We start from the raw sequence: 19,878 nt of genomic DNA, 5'->3' as shown, positions 1-19,878 counted from the left end.
GCGCAAAAGGCTTATACAATATTTTGCCGGCGGGATTCGCACTTATCTTTTGTTCAAAGGCAAACACGTAGTTCTTCCCGGCTGGTGGTGATACTGCTCGTGGCAAACATTGGCAACAAGAAGACCTGGATCCATTGAAATGGTTGGCGGCAGTTTCTGGTCAGTTACGATCCTATAATGGACGGACATTGCCGACAGAGCAGCTGCCCACGCTATTATCGTTAGTCTCATGTTGTGATAATACCACCATTACGCATATCGAGCTGTCTAGAACCAACAGCCATATCGAGAACCGAAACCGAATATTGTCTTGCAGAATGCAAGATTGGAACTCAATCAAGGCGCGCAAGCCTCATAGGACTTAATAAGCTGACCCCTCTCAATGCCCGCTTGGCTAAGCGGTATAGCGTGTCACTAGTAAACACTTGACATGACAAGGTGATCAGTTCGACTCTGATAGTGGGCATCTCTTTTTGCTTTTTTACTCATTCCCTCCTCTTTTTGTATCCTGTCGATTGTGTTTGCTTTTTGCTCTTTTTCACAATTCCTGAGGTAGTTCGTATTCTTCTTATACATCTTCAATCTCTCTCTGATCATACCACGAGTGAAAACAACAAGTATCTTAGTTAAAGGAGCATGGCTCATGTCCACTTCCTTGAGTCTTCTCTCCTCTCCGTAACACAAGTCCCACCACATGCAAGTCACTGCATGACACGCATACTCGCACCTGTCTGACATTTTTGCATACGAGCGAACCCGCACCAGTTTCAACAAGGTCCATGGAGTCCATAATGTCTCTGCAAACGCCCCATGAAATTGTCACAAAGAAGCTCCGTTCGCACGTAGAAATAAAGTATTCAAATTCCTGTTCTGCTACATCCTACTTGTTGAAGGTCCATCTCTGCACGGCGGCATCAGCCCTGGTATTCGCTCCAAGCACGCCCAAGCCCGTCCAGACTGTCGTTACGATGTAGCATCACGTCAAGGATCGAAAACTGAAGTTGATGCTTTACTGCTTGTTCTAGTTCCGCATATGTTAGTTTTCTCGTTGACATGTTTCACATCCGCGCAACTCAGGGCATGAGAGAGAAACTTACTTCGTGCTCGGATCCGCAAGACTTGCACTCGCAGGCAGTGCAGTTGCCGGTAGAGCACTTGCAGGTGGAACAGGCGCTGTCGAAGCAGAGCATTGTCAGTGAGATATTCAGCGGAGACTTATGGACGCAACAGGATGAAAGGCGGAAGTGGAATGTCAAAGTCGAATTGTTATGGCCGTGAAATAGGTGAAGGAGCTGAAGATTCGAGCAACTGTTGGCTGGAAGGCTCGGGGAAAACCTACCAGGGATCCATTTCGAAGTTGTTGATTGTGGAAGACTGAAAAGCCGGTGGTTTCTGGGTATTGTTCTTGTTGACTGAGTGTGGCTGTTGTGAGTGATGGTGAGACAAGAAGTCAAGAATTCGAGGAATCATTCGCTCCTTTTATAGGCAAAGAGAAGCGTCTTTTGAGGAATTTTTCTTCCTCTCTCAACCTCGATATCCACCTCAAAAATTCTCGTAACGGAAGGACTTGAACTGCCTTGTTCCCTCCAACACGGGACTCACATCCGGCGCCCTCCTTGCATCTGCGAGATGTGGGAGATCCCTACAAAGTAGCCAATAATTGACACTGAGCTTGCCATTTGCATTCGTCAGTACCCCTCATATGCCAGCTTGTTGATAATTCATTATGGTCATCGGCCGTGTTCATTGGCTGGGGAGGAACAAAATTGTGGTCACCCGAGGATGAAGTCCTGGGCTATCGAACCGGAAGCTGGACACATGTCATACAAAGTAATGGCTGCAGGGGCTCCCGAGCCCACTAGTAATATCATACCATGTAATAGGTGGGTGGTGTGGATTATGGAGGGTGGCGGTGGTGGTGAAACAATGAATATCAATGTCAGGCCTGGGCAGAGGGTTGTCCAAGAGTTAGATGTTGAGCCTTGTTCCCAAGGTATATGAAGGCAAGCAAGACATATCAGACGCCAGGCATATAGGAACAACAGAGCCAAATCGGAGGAAGGGTCATCATGCTGGGACTATTGTGCAAAACAGAGACGGGAGTAGAGACACGGTGAGAATACCTGGTGAAAGATTCCGTCAAATCGGGGGGGCCAAACGCAGGCCTTTGGATTGGGCAAGGAATTAGTCTCCTCGTGCCCGACGTGGAGACAAGTCCGTCACTTGGTGCAGTATTAGTGAGGGAAATATGCGGCTGAGGAAACGCTTTGGCCTCAAGGCAGTCACTGTGCCATCACGAGAGCCACTCCCCTCTTCCGCTCATGACAGCGGCAAGATAACACTGTGTTACCGAGTCACCCGGTTGGCATGAGGAAGTGACTGATCAAGGCTTGGATGGATACAGCATCCTCCCATCAGTCAACGACACGTGTGAAGAAATATCATGTGTGGTGAAGGCTTGTGACAGAAATGCGTCACTTCAGACGCTGAGGTCACGGGCTCGTTCTCGCCATCCTCGGCTGTGAAGAGCACAGAGGCATTGACATGTGGCAAGAAAAGGAGTCAACCATGTGCCCCCAAGTTGGAAGGCTACTGGAAGTCCCTCGCGGCCACGGCGGGAAAAGAAAAACCGTGGACGCGGGAGACTGTGTGATGGCTGCCTCCCCCACGCTGTTGGCGAGTGCCTAACAGGGGGCGACAAGAAGGCAGCAATGGGGGCACGGGGAGAATGGGAGAGAGGCAGAGAGAGATATGAGGATCCAGAACCTGGACTGGCACCTGAAACTGCCCAAGGCATGATTCGTGGGAGATTGCATGACGATACATGCCAGCTTTGCCCGACAGAAGCCGGATACCGGGTGGGTGAAGAGGCAAGAAACTGGTACAAGATGACGGGGCTACAGCCCCTTCATCATGTGATAGAGCAGGAGTCCATAGATCCTTGGGCCGGACGTGTATCAGTCCGCGAATGACGAAGCTCCCGAGTGGGAGCACAAAATGCCGTGTATCAAGAGGCGATGTGATGCCACATGAGGAGCGCCAGCATTCGACCGCGGTGGGCTTGCAGTTCATTAGACCACAAGGCGGTTTGTGAGTATGCCCTTCAGGTATGAAGACGAATGATGCCTCGCTGCTGATGCCACCCATAGTGCTAGCTTACCTTGAGCCCGGGTCGAGCAAGGGCAGAGGCAGGTCCAGCAAGTCTGACGATCAGGCTCTCATAGGAATGCTGGACGTGAGGCTTGATGAAGAAGCTGGTTCCCTTTCCGCTCCCACAGGCTCATCGAGCAGAGAGTTCACAGCAAAAAAAAAAAACAAAAAAGTGACAGCTCTCTCAGGGGAGCGCATCGTGTGGAGTCGGTGGTTAGGACGAGGAATGATGAGGAAAAATTCTTCTCAGCATCGACACGGGAGCTCCTCCAGCATTATATATTCGCAGTCTCGTTCGTGGGCTTGCGTGATTTGCCGCCTCGTCCCGCCATCAGACGGACAAGCATCTCCTCTCTTTGGTCACGAACCTCAAAAGGGGGCTTGGAGATGCAACTTCGGAGGATCTTGCCAATCAGCTGTTGCCGCTGGCGGTGAACCTTGATGGCAACGACATATAATTGGGTTTGATATCGCTGCTCACATGCAGCATCACGGAAGAGCCGCATAGAGGGTGAGGAATTTGGCGAGATTTCAAAAAAGGCGGAGCGGAGTCATAGTTTGGCCATCAAGGTGCATGGCCATCAGGGTCCTCACTGTCAGCTTTAGGGGGTACGAAGCCTTGGGCTTGAATCCTCCAGCTACCTACACATTGTCAGCAATCTTTGATTGAAGCGAGAAACTACAGGTTCGTTGCAGATGTTATCTGTTGTTAAACAAATTCAAAGAATCTCTCGTCCATCCCGTTTTTTCCAAAGTCCACGCGCCTCTTCTGATAGCTTCTATCTAGGTATGTCTGACCAAATTGTCATCACTTTCGGAGCCTTGACGGTCAGCCTTCATAGTATGCAGGAGCAGCGTGAGAGCCCAAGTTTCCGGACGCCAATCACACCTAGCATGTCTCCAGGACTAGGGGAAATTTCTCTGCGATCCCTGGCAAAGCGTCTTTATCCAGTCCCAAGAGAGGCTGTCCTAGTTGCCTAGACTCTTCCCCCGCCTCTTCCAGTAACGAGCCCTTCCCCGCGAAATCACTACAAATATCTGTTTCTCATGGCAGGTAGACGCAAGAACCGACGTCACTTTACGGGCCTTCCCACTTCCATTGTGAGAGCGCTCTGAGCTTCTTGATGACTGTGAGCGTGGGACCCGTGAAATATGGGATGCACATGTAACATATTCACACCCCGTGGAGCCGGGTTGACTTACCTTTGAGTCGATACTGTATCTCTTCACAGCCGCCACCTGACTTGGCCAAATTTTGTCGACTGACACGTTATAAGTCGAGACAAGACAACAAATAGCTTGAGTCCAAAAGTCCAAACTAGAATGAGCTGCCGGCATTGTCACGGACGTGACTTTGACTGGGATACCAAAGAAATCAAATGCCATCTAGACAAACTGACGTAGCAATGAGATGAAGGCACAGCGGATAAGGGTCGGGGTCTGGCTATATTTTCATCAATAAAGAAATCATACATCTCTGTTGCAGAAAGCCAACATTGTACAAAGGGAGATATAGCTGAATATATATAAGCGAGTGAAAAACAGAAGAGGAAGTGGATCAATAAGACGCATGGGCAAGCAGACTGTCGAGCCCGTTTCTGAAGTTGGTCTTTCTTGTCCTAAGTTGAAGTTCACCACTGCACGCATGGATTGTCTGCCTTTCATTGCCTCTTGGGCAGAGGTGGACCTAACCCGCGCTGATGCTCCCGTCAAATAGGGAAGCATTCAAGCCAGCCCACATCAAATGTAACGGAATATCATTCAAAGCATACTTTACGAAGTATGCACGAGATACCCTTGGCTGACTGACAATCGGCAATGAGCATCGACGGAATTGACAGAAAACCGGATGAGCGATATGGCCCTTCGAGATATCTTCTCCAATGCTTCCAAGAGTGGATGGCTTCATCCCTCATATGCGTCAGCTCCCTTCAAACTCGAGAAAATCTGATATAGGGGTTGGCTGATAAGCAGATGAATCGTTCCGTTAGTGCAAGGTCATCGTTGCGTGCGGAGTTCAGGGGAGCACCCGGCCTCTTCGGCCCGTCTCCCCGAATTTATAAGTTGCGCGTATATAAGAGGCTATGCATCTTCGATCGGATCCTTGGGAAACCAGATCTTTCATCTTTACATACTATGCATATAATATAAGCGCACAGGTTCATTCGAAATGTTCCAACCATTTGCTGTCAGCTCGATGAGCGGTGGTTGTTGTCCGCCTCTCACCATACGGTAAACAACTAACCTGGAAGATGCGCAAACGAGGCGATGCAAATGGCTCCGATGGGCCCCCTATACAGAAGATAATCTAACCATCTACTTGTCAATTAAGAGACCAAGCACACAGACTCCTTTCTGATCGAGATCTACTTCGTTTCTGTTCCCCAGGGTATACCGATATCCGCTTCGAAAGCAGACATGGACCTCGAATCAGGGCGCCGACATTGACTTGGGACCGCAGCCCGGCCATGAACTCGGTCGCCCGCAACGGTGAAGGCAACTCTGCAACATAACCCAACGTTGCTGCGAACCACCAAAACAACATTTGCATGCTTACCGCCAGAATGGTCGCCAATCCAGCCGTGTGGTTCATGTAGCTTTTACGCCGGATGAAGCTGGTCCAGCCTGACACTTACACCCGAGCCTCTTCATCCCGCCGACCAACATGTCGGCAGTGAGAAAGACGAGCCGCATATTACCTCTCTTCGGACAATAGTTGCTTACTGGACTAGGGTGCTAGAAGATTGAACCGCAGTCTTTGTCTAATGGCTGCAGGCCACACTGCAAACTGCGGGTACTCATCAGATTTCTACCTATCAGTATATGACAGCCAACCTTCGGCTTGGGATCACGAACTTCCCAGTTCATGCATCTCACAAACGACGCCTCTCTCATGGTCAGAGGCCTGGTATCATCCAAATGGATCCGAAGCCCAGCAGCCGGAATCAGCAGCTTCAACGAGATTTGATGCATCATCAAGGACCCTCTATCGCGGTGTTGCAGACTCCAACGTCCAGCCGGTCTCGGCGAGTTATACATCAAGACAACGACAAGAAAGGAAGTCAACCGATACTGGGGAATTTGATTCCCATTATTGCGGAGTTCACCTTCCAATCACGATCAAAAGTCCCTCGTCAAATGGAGAACAACATGCACTGATGCCTGATTGGGGATTCTTGTATGGATATCGCAGTTCGAGTCCCGCCAGCAACACCATATTTCCCTATCGTGAGTGACAGCGGGCTCACATTGGCCAATGATTTACAGCCAATGTCCTCACGAGTCACGATTCCGGCCATGACGGCTGAACTGCTGACGGCGTGATGGAGCACATGCAGCGGGCATCATGCATATGGTGCAGAATCTGGGGAAGGATGTGGCCATCTACGGCAAAGTGTGCGTGCTTTCGAAGCGATGTACGGAAACGCGCAGCTTCGACGGATTTGCTCGTTCTGCAAAAGCCCCGAGAGAGCTTCTAGCGAGCTAGTCGAATGTCATCATATGCATCCTGTTCCGTGGTGGCAGCCCACCGACATCACGATATCTCTGAATGGAACTTGCCTTTCAGAGCATCAGGTAACTCGCCCGTAGAAGCCCAGATGGGCTGATGAATCCCGACGCATGCTTGAACATGGAGACTGGGCTTGGAAGAGGGCCGAGGCTGAAGTCGAGAACTTGAGGCTGAGGACGAGGTTACGCCATGAGCACGAGAAGTGACACGGACACCCAGCGGGACAGTTGTCATACTCGTACGACAGCCGACGCCAGAGCGACCAACGCATCCGAACGCGGCTGGATAAGTCTCGTCGGCTGCTGTTCAACCGTGGCAAAAACGACCTCGTCTCGAGCAAATCGCCTCGAAGCAAAGGGACGTCACCGTCGTCATGGTCCCCATCCTACGTGTGGTCCATATCCAAACAGACCGGGATACATGCAGCCGCCTACGATCCCATGCCCATATCGCCCCAAAAAGTCCAAAGTCCTATGGAGTATATGCACGTATTGTATCGGTGGACCAGGACAGGTGACCGCAGGTGGATAGGCTGGGATGCATCTTGCTGTGGAGAGCGTGGGAGAGCGTTTGTCTGCTTGTCGGTTTGGTTGGCTGGAGGAGCACGGGTTTGGAGGAGGCTAATGTTGGGATCGCGGCCTAAGCGCAGGCGCCGAGGCTTGAGGACCCTGGTAGATGCGGTTTCGAGAGGTTGGTTTTGCGTTTGATAGATGGCCTGGGTCGCACGGGGGACAGAGTACGAGCATCGCTTAGGACTCGGGGAGTTATCATGAGTTGGAGGCGTTGCCGGGTCCTGTAAGCGATGGAAGATGGCACAAGTTGTGTCTTCTCTATCCATGTCGTTGTATAACCGACAGCCAGCCACGGGTGAGCCCTCCTGAAACGACAGACACTCATCGAGTATCAATTGCTTTGAGGTGCCCTCAAGGATGGCTCTCCGAGTCCAGAATAACATCCGATAACAGTGATCGCCGTCATCTCGGTGTGCAACAAGTGCAGAAACAAAAGAAACAAGATGCAAAAGTGGGAACATGCAGATTCAAAACTCCCCCCCCCCGGTCAGCTCGACGCCAATTTGTCCCTCCACTCCCGTCGTAACAGAAGCGGGTGGTTCCGCTAGCATCTGCGTTTTTAGTACAAGTTGTGCAAAGACTCCAAAAGATTCGGTGAACAAGCGGCGGCCGCTTTTATGTTTTAACGCGCGGGAGCCTGGGTCTTAAAACTCTAGCTCCCCCTTGCACGGGACAATCTCTGGCGTTTGCTTATCCGAACGCGCGTTTCTGCTGATTCACGTTGCTGAGAACCTGCGGAATCGTCGATGCGAGGCCTTGTTGATACTGTACTGTAAAGCAAGAAAGCGAAGCCCCAAGGAGGCGAAAGTCTGAGCCCTTGTCATGCACGTCGTCAAACGGGGGGGACGAATGAGGAGAGGGGAAGAGGAGGCGAGCCCAGTTCTTCGCAGGCCGCTCCGTTGGCCACCACCAACCAAGGTGACTCAAGGGGTTACTCGTTACAAATGCCAAACGATGCTCCGTCCACTCATGATCATGAAAAGCCAGAAAACCAGCAGAAGCAGAAAAGAGTTTCCGGGCGGCATCCGCGGCGCCTGCAAACATCCTGATGGTTAAAAGGGTTGCATGTGCATGATGACCCCTAACGTTCGCTGCACGACGCTGCTCGTCCTCTGCGATGAATCGATTCCCTGCCCCGTCGCCACCGTTTCGGAAGCCCTACAGGCCAATGGCCGGCTCCCCGCCTTATCGTGGTGCATGGTGAGCAGAGCGACGTTATCACGCTTCAGGCATAGGTTGGCCTTCATGGGTTGACGTGTTCTGCGCACCTAGTCCCTAAACACCAGCTCCAGCGACGAGTCAGTGAACCGAGTCTCCACGTGTGTGACCGCCTGATCTCCCAAATAATACGTGTAACGGGATAGATGGGATGGACCCCTTTCACAGCCAGAGCAGGGGGGGGGAGGTGTTGGAGGAGGAGAGACGCACGCAAACACGCTCACCTCGAACGCTTCAACACAGTAATAACGCTGCTTGCTTGTGCAAGCCCTCGATTCAGAGTCAGGCACTGCAGGACGTCTTGACATGGCAGCCCAACCCAGCAAGAGAGGCCCCTGCCCGCGACCTATCACATGCCGCGGCCTCACACCAAGGGCCTGCATTGACGTGGACTCGGACGACAGCACAAGTCGGCATATCCATATCCATAGCTGCATCCATACCATGCCACCCATATCCATACCATACATAGTATCCATTATCCACATCCATATCCTGGGCCCGGGCTAAGCCGTTTCAGTTCTCCCCGGGGGGGTTGCCTGCCAGCCTTTTCTTCCCACTCCCTTTACCGCTTGATGGCGTGAAGTTGATTTTATACAATGCCAGCCACGGCTTCGAAGAGCTCATCATCCATTGTTTTTGAAGCCGAAAGCTGAAGCAGAGAAGAAGACGCCAGGGAGTAGAAAGACGCAGACGCACAAGCTGAGCTGAGCGACACAGCTCACGACCAAAGCCGTTCAACATGGTTATGAGAATGAGGTCGCTGTCTCAGCGCATGCCGTCGTGGTCCAAATCAACCAGTATGCTATCAACCTCTCATCTTCTCTCCCATCCTCTCTCTCTCGCCGCGTCGCCGCGTAAATCTTGCAGCTTGTTCTGATACTCATCGCCCGCACCATTTGTAGAGCAAAAAAACAGACTCTCCAAGAGCGATGGCCGTTTTAGCACCTCTACCGATCGGATGAACAGCTTGGAGCTCAATGATCCTTCAAAGTATGGCCCCCCCCCATCTCCTCAACCATTGAACCAACAGATGGCGCAGAAACAGCAACTAACCGCAGAACCTCGTCATCGCCGAGCAGTTTGCAGGAGGAAGAGAGCTTCCAGCTGGTTGCAGGCGGGACCAGCGACCAGCTGCGATGGCTCGAGATTGACAATGGCGTCAAGAAGGAGGACGACGACACGCCGAGTGAACTGACCCCCAGCGAGAACGTCTCCAGTGCGGAGCCCGCCGGCGATGATGAAGCCGAGGCCGGCGACGAAGCCGCCACCACCAACGGCGTCAACGGCGACAGTGAGATTGTAAACGGCGAGACTCCCTCCGGCGAGACTCCCAATGGCGTGACTCCCAATGGTGAGACCGCCAACGGTGAGACCGTCAACGGTGAGACCGCCGTCAGCGAAGCCGCCCCCAGCCTCCGCTCCAGGACCACCAGCTTCAAGGCCGTCAGCGTCAAGACGGCCAGCGAGAGGGTCAACCTCGACGATGCTACTGACGTCGACCCCGACGAGGTCACAAACTACGTTCTCCAGTGCCATGACGATGTCAACGACCATCTGCGGCAGATCAACGATGCCCTCAACCTCATCAGCATCATGGGTCCTACGCGGAGTGGCAAATCGACCCTCATGAACCTCCTCGCGGGATGCACCGATGAGCCGCTGTTTTCCACCAGCCCCGGAGCTGAATCATGGACAAGAGGTAGAGAAGCGTCACCACACATCTTGCCGGCTCACATGTACTGATTTCCTCCACAGGCACTAACCTGGGCAACAAGATCATGGGCGTCAAGGAGTTCTCCAGGCTCGATGACGGCGTCGAGGTGCCCATGAACACCAACCAGAAAGTGGCCTTCCTGGACACGGAAGGCCATGGCGACCAGGGCGACTTATACGAGTTCGTAGCACCATCCCTTCTGTTGTCGTGCTTGTGATGATAGGCGTTCTGATTCCATGACAGCATCATGCTCTTTACTCCCGCGGTTCTGTGCTCCCGCGTCATTGTCTTCAACACCACAGACGTCGCCAAGGACACCATTCTGACCAGCTTGGCCATGATGACGCTGGCTGCCGATAAGCTGAACTTTGGCGGCGACAAGAAGACGACTGGGCCCAAGTTTGGCCAGCTGATCATCATCATCAACAAGTGAGTTCATTAACAATGCAGCGAAGAATGAGAAATTGTCTAACAATTCAACAGGTATGATCTTGGAGGCTCTGGTAAGTTTTATTCCAAGACGCAGCTATTTTATGCCAACTAACCCCACCAGTGGACGACGTCCGAAAGAACATCCTCAGGAAGGAAATTGGCAGGACCGAGGCCATCAAGAGGAGAAACAAGATCCGAGAGAAGCTGGCCGCCGAGTTTGAAGATGTCACAGTAAGCCATGCCGTTAGGAACATGAGAAACAGACACAAAGCTCACACATCCAGGTACACATCCTCCGCGGCAACTCACTCAAGGAGGGCGTCCAGGCCAAGATCAACGACAAGACCAAGGAGTTCCTTGTCCTCGACGACTTCAACGACAACTACGTCAAGGACTTCAAGAACCTGCGAGCCCAGCTCTCGCAGATGCTTCGAAGCCCGCGACTCGTTGCCGGCGCGCCCTTGACCGGCGCCTCGACTGCCGACTTTGTGTCGAGCATCGTCAAGTCAATTAACCGGCTTGAGCAGAACGGCCAGCTGCACGTTCCCGACATCTGGCGGGCTGCCGAGAACGAGGCCATCAACAGGTCTCACATCAAGTTCCACCACGACTTTAGAGAAGCGTGCAACAGGCTGGCCCAGGACACGTCGTTGATTAGCACCAAGGACTGCAACAAGGTATGCACCTTATACACCTCTCATTTTTTTTTTTAGAGTGCCCCGTCTAATCAAGCTGTAGAAACTCGACCGTATCACGCAGAAATGCATGACCGACGTCCGTGGCTCACTGAGATATCTCACTCAGCAGACCATCAGGTAAAAAAAGGCTTGACATGCTCACGCTCACTGCTCAGAGCTAACAATATCACGCAGAGATACTTGTGCAAGCCTGACAAAAGAGTCAGAAGGCCAGAGAAACGAAGTCCTGGCCGCCAACCTGCAAAAGATTGAGGCCTTTGCGGAAAAGGAGCTCACAGAGCTCGTCGGCTCAATACAAGACACGGTGACAGGCGCCGTGTCCAACTTCAAGACCATCTCGGTCGACACGGCAGACAAGCTCCTGGACCAGCTGCACGGCGACCTGCTGGAGAAGTACAAGAAGAAGATTTCCTCGTACGACGAGCAGGCTCTTGTGCGAAACTACTCGGTCACGTACGACCGCGCCTTCTTCACCGCCGCGGCCATGGCCAGGCAGAACCTCAACATTGCCTGGGCCTCGTGGCTCGTCGAGCTGGACACGACGAGCGCGGAGCAGTTTGCCGCCGCGCTCGAGAAGCTCTACCAGGAGAGCCTCGTCGGGGACGAGTCCATCTGGGAGACGAGCGCCGACGAGTTGCTGAGCTCTCATCTGTCCCACTACTACAACACCATCGACACCGAGTATCTGTGGGACAATGCCGCGGCCATCAAGGCCAACTACACCGAAAAGGCCAACAACGCCAAGAACCTCGTCGCCGCAAAGGTGGCCGTTCGAGAGCAGGAGATGGCCAAGCTGGTCGACCAGGAGCTGGGTAAGCAGGACCTGCACGCCGTTTGCCCATAAATCTAGTCTAACTGATTTCTTTAGAGAAATACCTGGCCGCCTATCAGAGACAACTGGACGAGTCCCTGCTGCCCAAGGAGGACGTGGGCGACTTCAAGGCCATCACAGACACCACGGCCTGCCGAAGCGAGCTGATTGCCTTCCTCAAGGAGCAGCCGATGAGCACGCGGCTGTACGACCACTACCTGAACCAGTTTGACAACCAGCTGTCGGCCAAGAAGAGCACCTTTGGCGACAAGTACACGGCGGGTATGAACCTCTCCCTCCTCACTAACTTGATAAGAGCCCTTGACTAACGCCTCAAACAAGTCCTCAAAGACTTTTTGTCGTACATCGAAGAGGAGCTCGACCGCATCGTCAAGGCCCAGATCGAAGACTTCAAGAACCAGAGCGACACCCTCCCCATCACGCGCTTCCTCTCCAAGGACAAAATCACCTCGCACCTGGCCGCCTGCGAGTCCGCCGCCCGCGCCGCCTTCGAGAGCAGCGTCTCCCACTTCAGCCTCACGACCGACGAGGCCCGGCTGCGCGTCACCGAGGCCCGCAACCGCCTCGCCGCCGGCATCGCCGACTACCACATCGCCAAGCTGCTGCTGCTCGACTCGCTCGTCAACAAGTGGAACCGCCAGGCGCTCAACCGCTGCGTCAACGAGGTGCTCGCCGGCGTCGTCGACTTCACGCTCGACACCCCCGAGAAGCTCGAGGAGGCCGTCCGCAAGGCCAAGATGGCCTACTTTGGGGAGGCTTGTGGCGAGACGACGAAGCAGGCCGAGGTAAGTTTTCGCGACGTTTGGGGAAGCGAATCGCTGACGTGAAATTTGATAAAAAAAAGACTTGGGAGACTTTTGAACGAAAAGCCGACACTTTGTACGACAACATCCGGTGAGTCTTTGCTACCCCCCCTGTTCGTGTGTAAGATTCCAAGCTGCTAACAGTTGTCCAGACGCGCCCAAGCTGTCTTCAAGTTAAAGGTTCGACCAAACACCGCCCAAAAACCATCCCCCTTCCCTTCTTCCTCTTTTCGTCCGCAAAACTAACACACACACCCCAGGGCATCAGCTACGAATCGACGACCTCGGAGCTGGAATCCAAAGTCATCCACGGAATAAGCCGCCCCTTTGCTGACCTAGCCAAGTATGCAAGATTTTCTCCTTACTACGCCGTCATATGGCTGCTCAGATTCCTCAAAAAATCTCTGTACTCGGCCGCCATCTGGTTGATAAGATTCCTACTCACACATTCCTATCGCTAGTCTCCTCGGCATGTCCTGGATCTCCAGCGGGTCTGAATTCCAGCATGAGCTCCGCCCCGAAGGCAAATCGAGGTCTTATCTGCTCAAGAACCTGAGCAAGCCAAAGGGATACGGCGTATGTACATATATTAATGAAAGAACACACAAGAACCAAAAACAAGCACACACACAAAAAAAACACCTACCCTGGACTATTCCGGGGCACAAAGAGGAAGAGGGGCTAACTTGTGGTTTTCTTCCTGCAGAACAAGCACTGCACGAGCCTTCGCTTCGACAACTGGAGAGCCGAATTCTCCGACTTTGTATTCGACGAGCCCATCGTCCAGGAGCTCTCTCCCTTTACTGTCCGTACTTCCCCTCCTCCCCCTTCGAATATCCTACGTCCGGTCATGCTAAACGACAGATGAAAAACAATCTAGGTGAAAACCATCACAGTGCCAGCTCAGGAAGAAAAGTAAGTCCCCCTTACATCAAGATATCGTTCCATAGCCCGTCTTCGTTGTTTGCTCACCGTCTGCGCAGCACCCAAGTCAACATCGCCATCAAGGAGACCAAGACGGAGACAGTCACCCACTCCAACGCCGCCATGTTTACCGCTCAGAACGAGTAAGCCAGCATCTGCCTTTTCCCCCCATCTATGAGACGAATAGCTAATTCCTATAGATACGCCTCGGCAAAGGGCATCGAAGAGGTCATCAGCGCCAAGATCAAGGTACGCCCCAATATCCCACCACAAAAAAAAAAAGTTACCTTGTCTTATAACTAACACACAATCCAGGAGGCCTTCCACGCTTCAGACTCCTTCGCAGACATCAAGCGCAACGAAGTCACTCTCGACATTGACTTCAACTACCCCGTCATCTGCCCCGCCAACCGAGCGTACGGCTCTCCTCTCCCTCCTCCTACTCCCATCTCATCATAAGCTAACAGTCACTTAGCACGACCGTCACTTGCTCCGGCTACACGCAGCTCACCTCCATTACCTACACCGCCAAGATGAAGTAAACACCACCTGCCCTCTCATCGTCAACTCGTAAACATTAACGTTTTCTTCTCAGGCTCGTCCCCGAAGTCACCTTCACAGGAGGTCAGTCCCCATCTCCCCATGCCCACTCCCACTCTCACAAGAATGAATCAAGACAACTAACAAGAGATAAAGGCTACACCCGCGCCATCACAAAGAAGAACGACACAGGCAACTTTCTCAAGGGCGACACCAAGAAGAAGCGCTCCTACGCGGACATTCCCAACGGTCCTGCCGACGAGATCAAGGTACGTCACCCAACTCTCTTCACGAGATCATCATCCATCTCTGGATCACGAGGGATACTGACGATTCGAGCAGGACAAGGCGGCTTCCAACGCAGACCCATGGGACTGGCCCCAAGCCATCGAAAAGTACCCGCACATCCAGACTCTCGTGGACCGCATCAGCGAGCCTCAGTGGTGAGTTACCGAACCCCGTTTCCGCTGCCGTCCTCCAACCCTCCCACATTCCACCGATGAAGAATAAAGAAAAGAAGCTAACATTGTTTCAGTTACGAGATGTACGTCCGCGGCAAATGGGAAGGCATCAGCGGCTGGAACTTCGTAAGTCCTCCCCATCTCACTCCCTCGCTCTCTGAACCTCATCAGTCGTCAACTCAATCCTCACGCCTTCAAACTCATCTATCCTCAAACCCCCCTCTTCAGCTTGCCCCCCCTTTCAATATGCACAACGAAACACACACTTGTTCCAATCATGAAGTGAGACTAATGTAGTGAAACAGGTCATCCAAACAGACATCAAAACCGCCACACCCCCCGGCACTCCCATCTAAACCTCTCAACCACCACCGCCTCTCAACTCTCAACTCAAACTCTCAATCAAACCCAACCAACAGCAACGCCATCGCACAAAAGCATTTCCAGCCCATCGGCTCAAAGACATCAACTCACTCAAGACTTCTACACGACCATTCACATGAACATCACATGAAACCACCACACATGAAACATTGCATGAACATCACACGCGACGACATATGAGGAACATATGCCCACTATACCAACTATATACCATCTTGACGTCTTTTTTTTCCCCTCGCTAGCATTAGATACGTTTTCCACGACCAGTTCTTTTCTGCGCTACATACCTATCTATCTGCCTGTCTCTGCCTGTCTGCTTATCTGACTGCTCGTCTGCTGCTTGCTGCTTGCTTTACCTGCTCGATTGTCTGCCTTTCTGCATGTTCGGATCGTTTGCAATGCTTGTTTTGCTTCTAGATAGCCTACGCACTTACGCACCAACTACGCATACACTAGAATGACATTACGCGTTACTTCACCTCACCAGCCACATGATTCGCTCACAAATTCCACTATTGCCTAACGAGTGAATAACTAATACTGCATAACTAATGAAGTAGAACATTCTGATAGTATAGATCCAATCTGTTGAGTACTAGTAGAAAGAAAGAGAGTAAGAAAGAGAGTAAAAGAAAGAAAGACTACCCCTGCTGCCTCCCCCTCCCCAAGTATGCCTTGCAGCCAGACTCAGCCAACAGGCGTAGAGACACCCCCATTCAAACCTGCGAGACGATCACCTCGTGGGGATGCTTGTCGATGCCGAGGCTGAAGCGGCGCTTGATGGCCTTCCAGGCTTCAATCAGCACGACGTACACCGCCACACAGCCAAAGACGACGCCCCATTCCCACGTCAATGCCTGATGCTTAAACACAACCTTGTTGACGTAGGGAATGTAGATGACGGGGAAGGTAATGGCGAACCCGGCCACCACGGACCAGAACAAGAAGTGGTTGTGATAGACCGTCTTGAAGACGGAAAATGGCCCCTTCCACCTCTCGTCCATGTTGAAGAGGCTGCGGTGGAAATGCTTCACCTCCCAGGCAGTAACCAGGAGCAAAAAGCTCAGCGTGGCAAAGGTGGCCGCCCTGGCACGGAAGACGGGGCCGCAGCCGTCGTGGCCGCGCTCGTTGCAGTCGACAGGCAGATTGTGGAAGCCGTGCCCAGAGGCCGCATAGGCCACCAGCATGAATGCGGCCAGGCAGAGCGATCCCATGAAGGTGCCGTACATGAACTGGTCCCGGATCAGGTCCAGGGTGAAGACGCCCTTGTGCAGGCTGCGGGGCGGACGCCGCAGAATGTCTGGCTGCGCCTCCTCCAGGCCCAAGCCGAGGGCCAGGGGGGACGAGGTTACGAGGTTGGCCCAGAGAATCTCCAGCGGCGACAGCGGGAACACAGCGACCTGCTTCTCGTCCTTGAAGGCCAGCCCAATCAGCAGGAGGATGACCTGGGCGAGGTTGGAGGTGAGGAGATGCAGGAGAAACTGGACGCAGGACAAGTCAGTCACAGACTACAGACTACAAACACCCCCCCCCCCCCCCCCCCCCCCCCCCCCCCCCCCCCCCCCCCCCCCCCCCCCCCCCCCCCCCCCCCCCCCCCCCCCCCCGATGCCCGTCACAATGGACGCAAAGTTGTCGTCCGTCAGCACCATGTCCGACGCTTCTTTCGCCACATCGCTGCCCCTATCGCCCATGGCGATGCCCACGTCGGCCTGCTTCAGCGCGGGCGAATCGTTGACGCCGTCGCCAGTCATGATGCAAAACGCCTCGCGGCGGTGCAGCGCCCGGATGACGCGGACCTTGGTCAGGGGGCTGCACCGGGCGATGACGAGCGGAAGCGTATCCATGGCATCGATCTGCTCGTCCGTGAGGCTGCCAAAGTCGGCCGCGGACATGACAGTCGTCGGCTTCAGGGGGGCCTTGTGCGACAGGATGCCGACCTCGTACGCAATCGCAGTCGCCGTCTTGACGTGATCGCCAGTGACCATGTGCACGGCGATGCCGGCCTGGCGGCACTGTGCCACCGCGTCCGCCGTTTCGGGACGTGGAGGATCGTAGAGACCGGCGAGGCCCAGGAAATGGAGGCCGCTTTCCACCCGGGAGCGGTCGTGGGCGTCCTCCTTTTCGCGGTCCAGGCTTCTGTTGGCGATGCACAGCACCCTGAGGCCTTCGGCAGCGAGCTCCTCCGCCTGGGCGTGGATCTTCTGCTTCAGCTCCTCGGACTCGTCCAGCTTGGGCAAGACTACCTCGACGGCACCTTTGGTATATACTTGGCACGTGGCTTCAAGGTCGCCACCATAGACAACACTCATGAGCTTGCACGACGAGTCAAAGGGGTGCTCCGCGATGAGTTCATCGCCGGCCGTCTTATTCTTTCCAAAGCGCAGGGCAAAGACTTTGAGAGCTATCTCCGTCGGCTCCCCCACAGCCTTCCACTCGTCCGACCCCAGGGCCGTCGTTGTGACGCTGCTCGAGTCCGTCTCGAGCTCCTTCTTACCGTCCGAGACGGTGGCGTTGTTGCACAGATACAGCGTGTCGAGGAAGGCGTTGAAGCAGGTGCCTGCGAGCGAGCCGGACCAGGACACGGTGCCGCTGCTGGGGTCGTACGGGTCGGCAGTGCCCTCGATGAGGCCAACGAGGCCGCCGCGAAGCCAGACCTTGCGGGCAATCATGCGTCCCTGGGTGAGGGTGCCCGTCTTGTCGGAGCAAATGTTGGTCACTCCGCCCACGGCCTCGAGGGACGGCATCTGGCGGACAATGACATGGCCCTTGACCATTGCCTTGGTAGCGACAGCCATAGTGACGGTAAGCACGGCAAGGAGGGATTCCGGGATAACGGCAACGCCCACGCAGATGCCGTACAGCAGGACATTGTCGTCCATGTCCCACTTGTTGACCGAGAAGACAATGACGGCCAGGAGGACGGCCAGGCCAAACAGCAGCAGAGCAAACTTGCTCAGCGTGACCTGCAGGGGCGTCCCCTCGAGGCCGAGAATGCTCCTGGTGGTCTGGTGGCAGTTGATGAAGAACCTGCTGACGGGCCCGGAGCCAGTGTTCTGCTTCTTCTTTTGACGCAGCAGCTGGGCAATCTGGCCCACCTCGGTGTCCATGCCGGTCGATATCACGACGCCGGTTCCCCGGCCGCGAGTCACGGAGCTTCCGGTGTAGACCAGGTTCGTGCGGTCGCCCATGGGGAGCTCGGCGTCGTTGAAGACGGCGTCTGGCTTCTTGCTGATGGCCACGGACTCGCCCGTGAGGTGGGATTCATCCGTGGAGAGGTTGATGCCCTGCACCAGACGCAAGTCGGCGGGAACTACGTCTCCGGTGGAGAGCCAGACGAGGTCGCCCTTGACCAGGGTTTCCGCCTTGACGGTGGTGTTGAACCCATTGCGAATGACTTTGCACTTGGGCGTGGACAAGGCATATAGCGACTGGATGGTCTGCTCAGCGCGGTAGTCCTGGATCAACCTGCAGGTCGTTTGATGACATGGTAAGCAATGCATGAAGAAGAAGAAGAAGGAAAAGGGAAGAGGGGAAAAGAAGAAGAATATCTACAGCAGGAGGCTTGGTCTCTTCCTTTCTGCGTCGGCATCTTTCTTATCTTGCAACATACCCCACGATGATATTGAGGAGAATGACAGCCAGAACAACGCCACCTTCGACAAAGTCGTGAATGGCAAAGGACAAGGCCATGACGGCGATGAGCACGGCGGTCAGCGCATTGGCAACCTGCTGGAGGAAAATCTCCCAGAGGGACATGCCCTTTGCTCCCTTGATGGCATTGGGGCCGTCCCGAGCCAGGCGGGCGGCCGCCTCGACGTCGCTTAGTCCATCTTGGGCGTCGGTCTGCAGCAGCTCGGCAACGCGCCGGGCGGAGAGGGTGTGAGGACAGAGCGGCTTCTCTATAGCTGATGCTATGTCGGGGGGTTCCGCTATAGGGGGCTGGTCGTCCTGGCCGCTGGAGAGGGTCGACGAGTCCGACGAGGCGTTGGCGTCTTGTGCACCATTCGTGAAGACGATGACGGTCTCTCCCATCGAACGGGTATCGTGAAGCTGTTTCCAGCCGGGACAAGACGCGAGGCCTTTGTTGTAGAGATGTTGTCCTGATAAGGTTTTTGTTCCGGGATGGAGAGCCAAGGGGTCTGGCTAGCCTCGTTGCCCCTCTGCCGTTGCTGGTATGGCGGGATGGGAGGGTGAACCGCGGTTATTGAGGGGGGTGAGAGAAGTTTAATGAATAGGGCGGAAGTGCAGAAGACGGGGGTGAAGAGAAATTCCAATTTCCTTCAGACACCGTCCGGGCTGGTTATATAGGTATACGTATGTGGGCTATACAATACAACCTGGGTGGTCCAGGGAAAGCAATCAGACAAAGGGCCAAGGCGAAGCCTGGGGAAAGGCAAAGAAACGAGGCGAGAGGGAAGAAGAGAAGGCGAGGGAAAGCAAGTACATCTTAGACAGAGCGCAGCTTCCCACGCCACTTTATACAAACATTGGAAGTATATCTCGGCAAAGAGCACCTGGCTGGATGGGCGGAATGAATCAGCAAATCACAGGGGAGAGAAACCGATGCTAGAGGGAGCCGTTATCAGACGGAGGCGGCGGATGGTCTAGCATGCCCAGATAGAGCATGATGTGCATG

At 54.0% G+C, this 19,878-nt stretch overlaps 3 protein-coding genes across 3 annotated transcripts; 1 reads left to right on the top strand and 2 right to left on the bottom strand.

Moving 5' to 3' along the window:
* Nucleotides 1–7,091: 7,091 nt before the first annotated feature.
* Nucleotides 7,092–7,499, bottom strand: CCMA1212_006947 (uncharacterized protein; the record flags this gene model as incomplete). Its single annotated transcript, XM_073704136.1, has 1 exon — nucleotides 7,092–7,499. The coding sequence occupies one exon, from the start codon at nucleotides 7,497–7,499 to the stop codon at nucleotides 7,092–7,094; it is 408 nt and encodes a 135-aa protein (XP_073557432.1).
* A 1,694-nt stretch (nucleotides 7,500–9,193) lies between these two features.
* On the top strand, nucleotides 9,194–15,214 carry CCMA1212_006946 (uncharacterized protein; the record flags this gene model as incomplete). The annotated part of the gene is made up of 27 exons (XM_073704135.1): nucleotides 9,194–9,251; nucleotides 9,357–9,444; nucleotides 9,513–10,153; nucleotides 10,210–10,348; nucleotides 10,412–10,597; nucleotides 10,652–10,671; nucleotides 10,722–10,831; nucleotides 10,885–11,277; nucleotides 11,339–11,415; nucleotides 11,473–12,110; nucleotides 12,167–12,391; nucleotides 12,452–12,915; nucleotides 12,975–13,024; nucleotides 13,086–13,113; nucleotides 13,194–13,276; nucleotides 13,395–13,509; nucleotides 13,640–13,738; nucleotides 13,814–13,848; nucleotides 13,917–14,000; nucleotides 14,058–14,106; nucleotides 14,173–14,273; nucleotides 14,333–14,395; nucleotides 14,453–14,481; nucleotides 14,554–14,666; nucleotides 14,740–14,840; nucleotides 14,933–14,984; nucleotides 15,164–15,214. 27 exons carry the CDS (start codon nucleotides 9,194–9,196, stop codon nucleotides 15,212–15,214), a joined length of 4,092 nt encoding a protein of 1,363 aa, XP_073557433.1.
* Nucleotides 15,215–15,958: 744 nt separating this feature from the next.
* CCMA1212_006945 (Calcium-transporting ATPase 3) lies at nucleotides 15,959–19,274 on the bottom strand (the record flags this gene model as incomplete). Its single annotated transcript, XM_073704134.1, has 3 exons — nucleotides 15,959–16,723; nucleotides 16,859–18,707; nucleotides 18,853–19,274. 3 exons carry the CDS (start codon nucleotides 19,272–19,274, stop codon nucleotides 15,959–15,961), a joined length of 3,036 nt encoding a protein of 1,011 aa, XP_073557434.1.
* Nucleotides 19,275–19,878: the final 604 nt, after the last annotated feature.

Source organism: Trichoderma ghanense, assembly GCF_004382785.1.
Source record: "Trichoderma ghanense strain CCMA-1212 chromosome Unknown scaffold_8, whole genome shotgun sequence".
NCBI lineage: Eukaryota > Fungi > Ascomycota > Sordariomycetes > Hypocreales > Hypocreaceae > Trichoderma > Trichoderma ghanense.
Note: the sequence above shows the minus strand (reverse complement) of the source record. Positions and strands in the feature narration are given on the sequence as shown.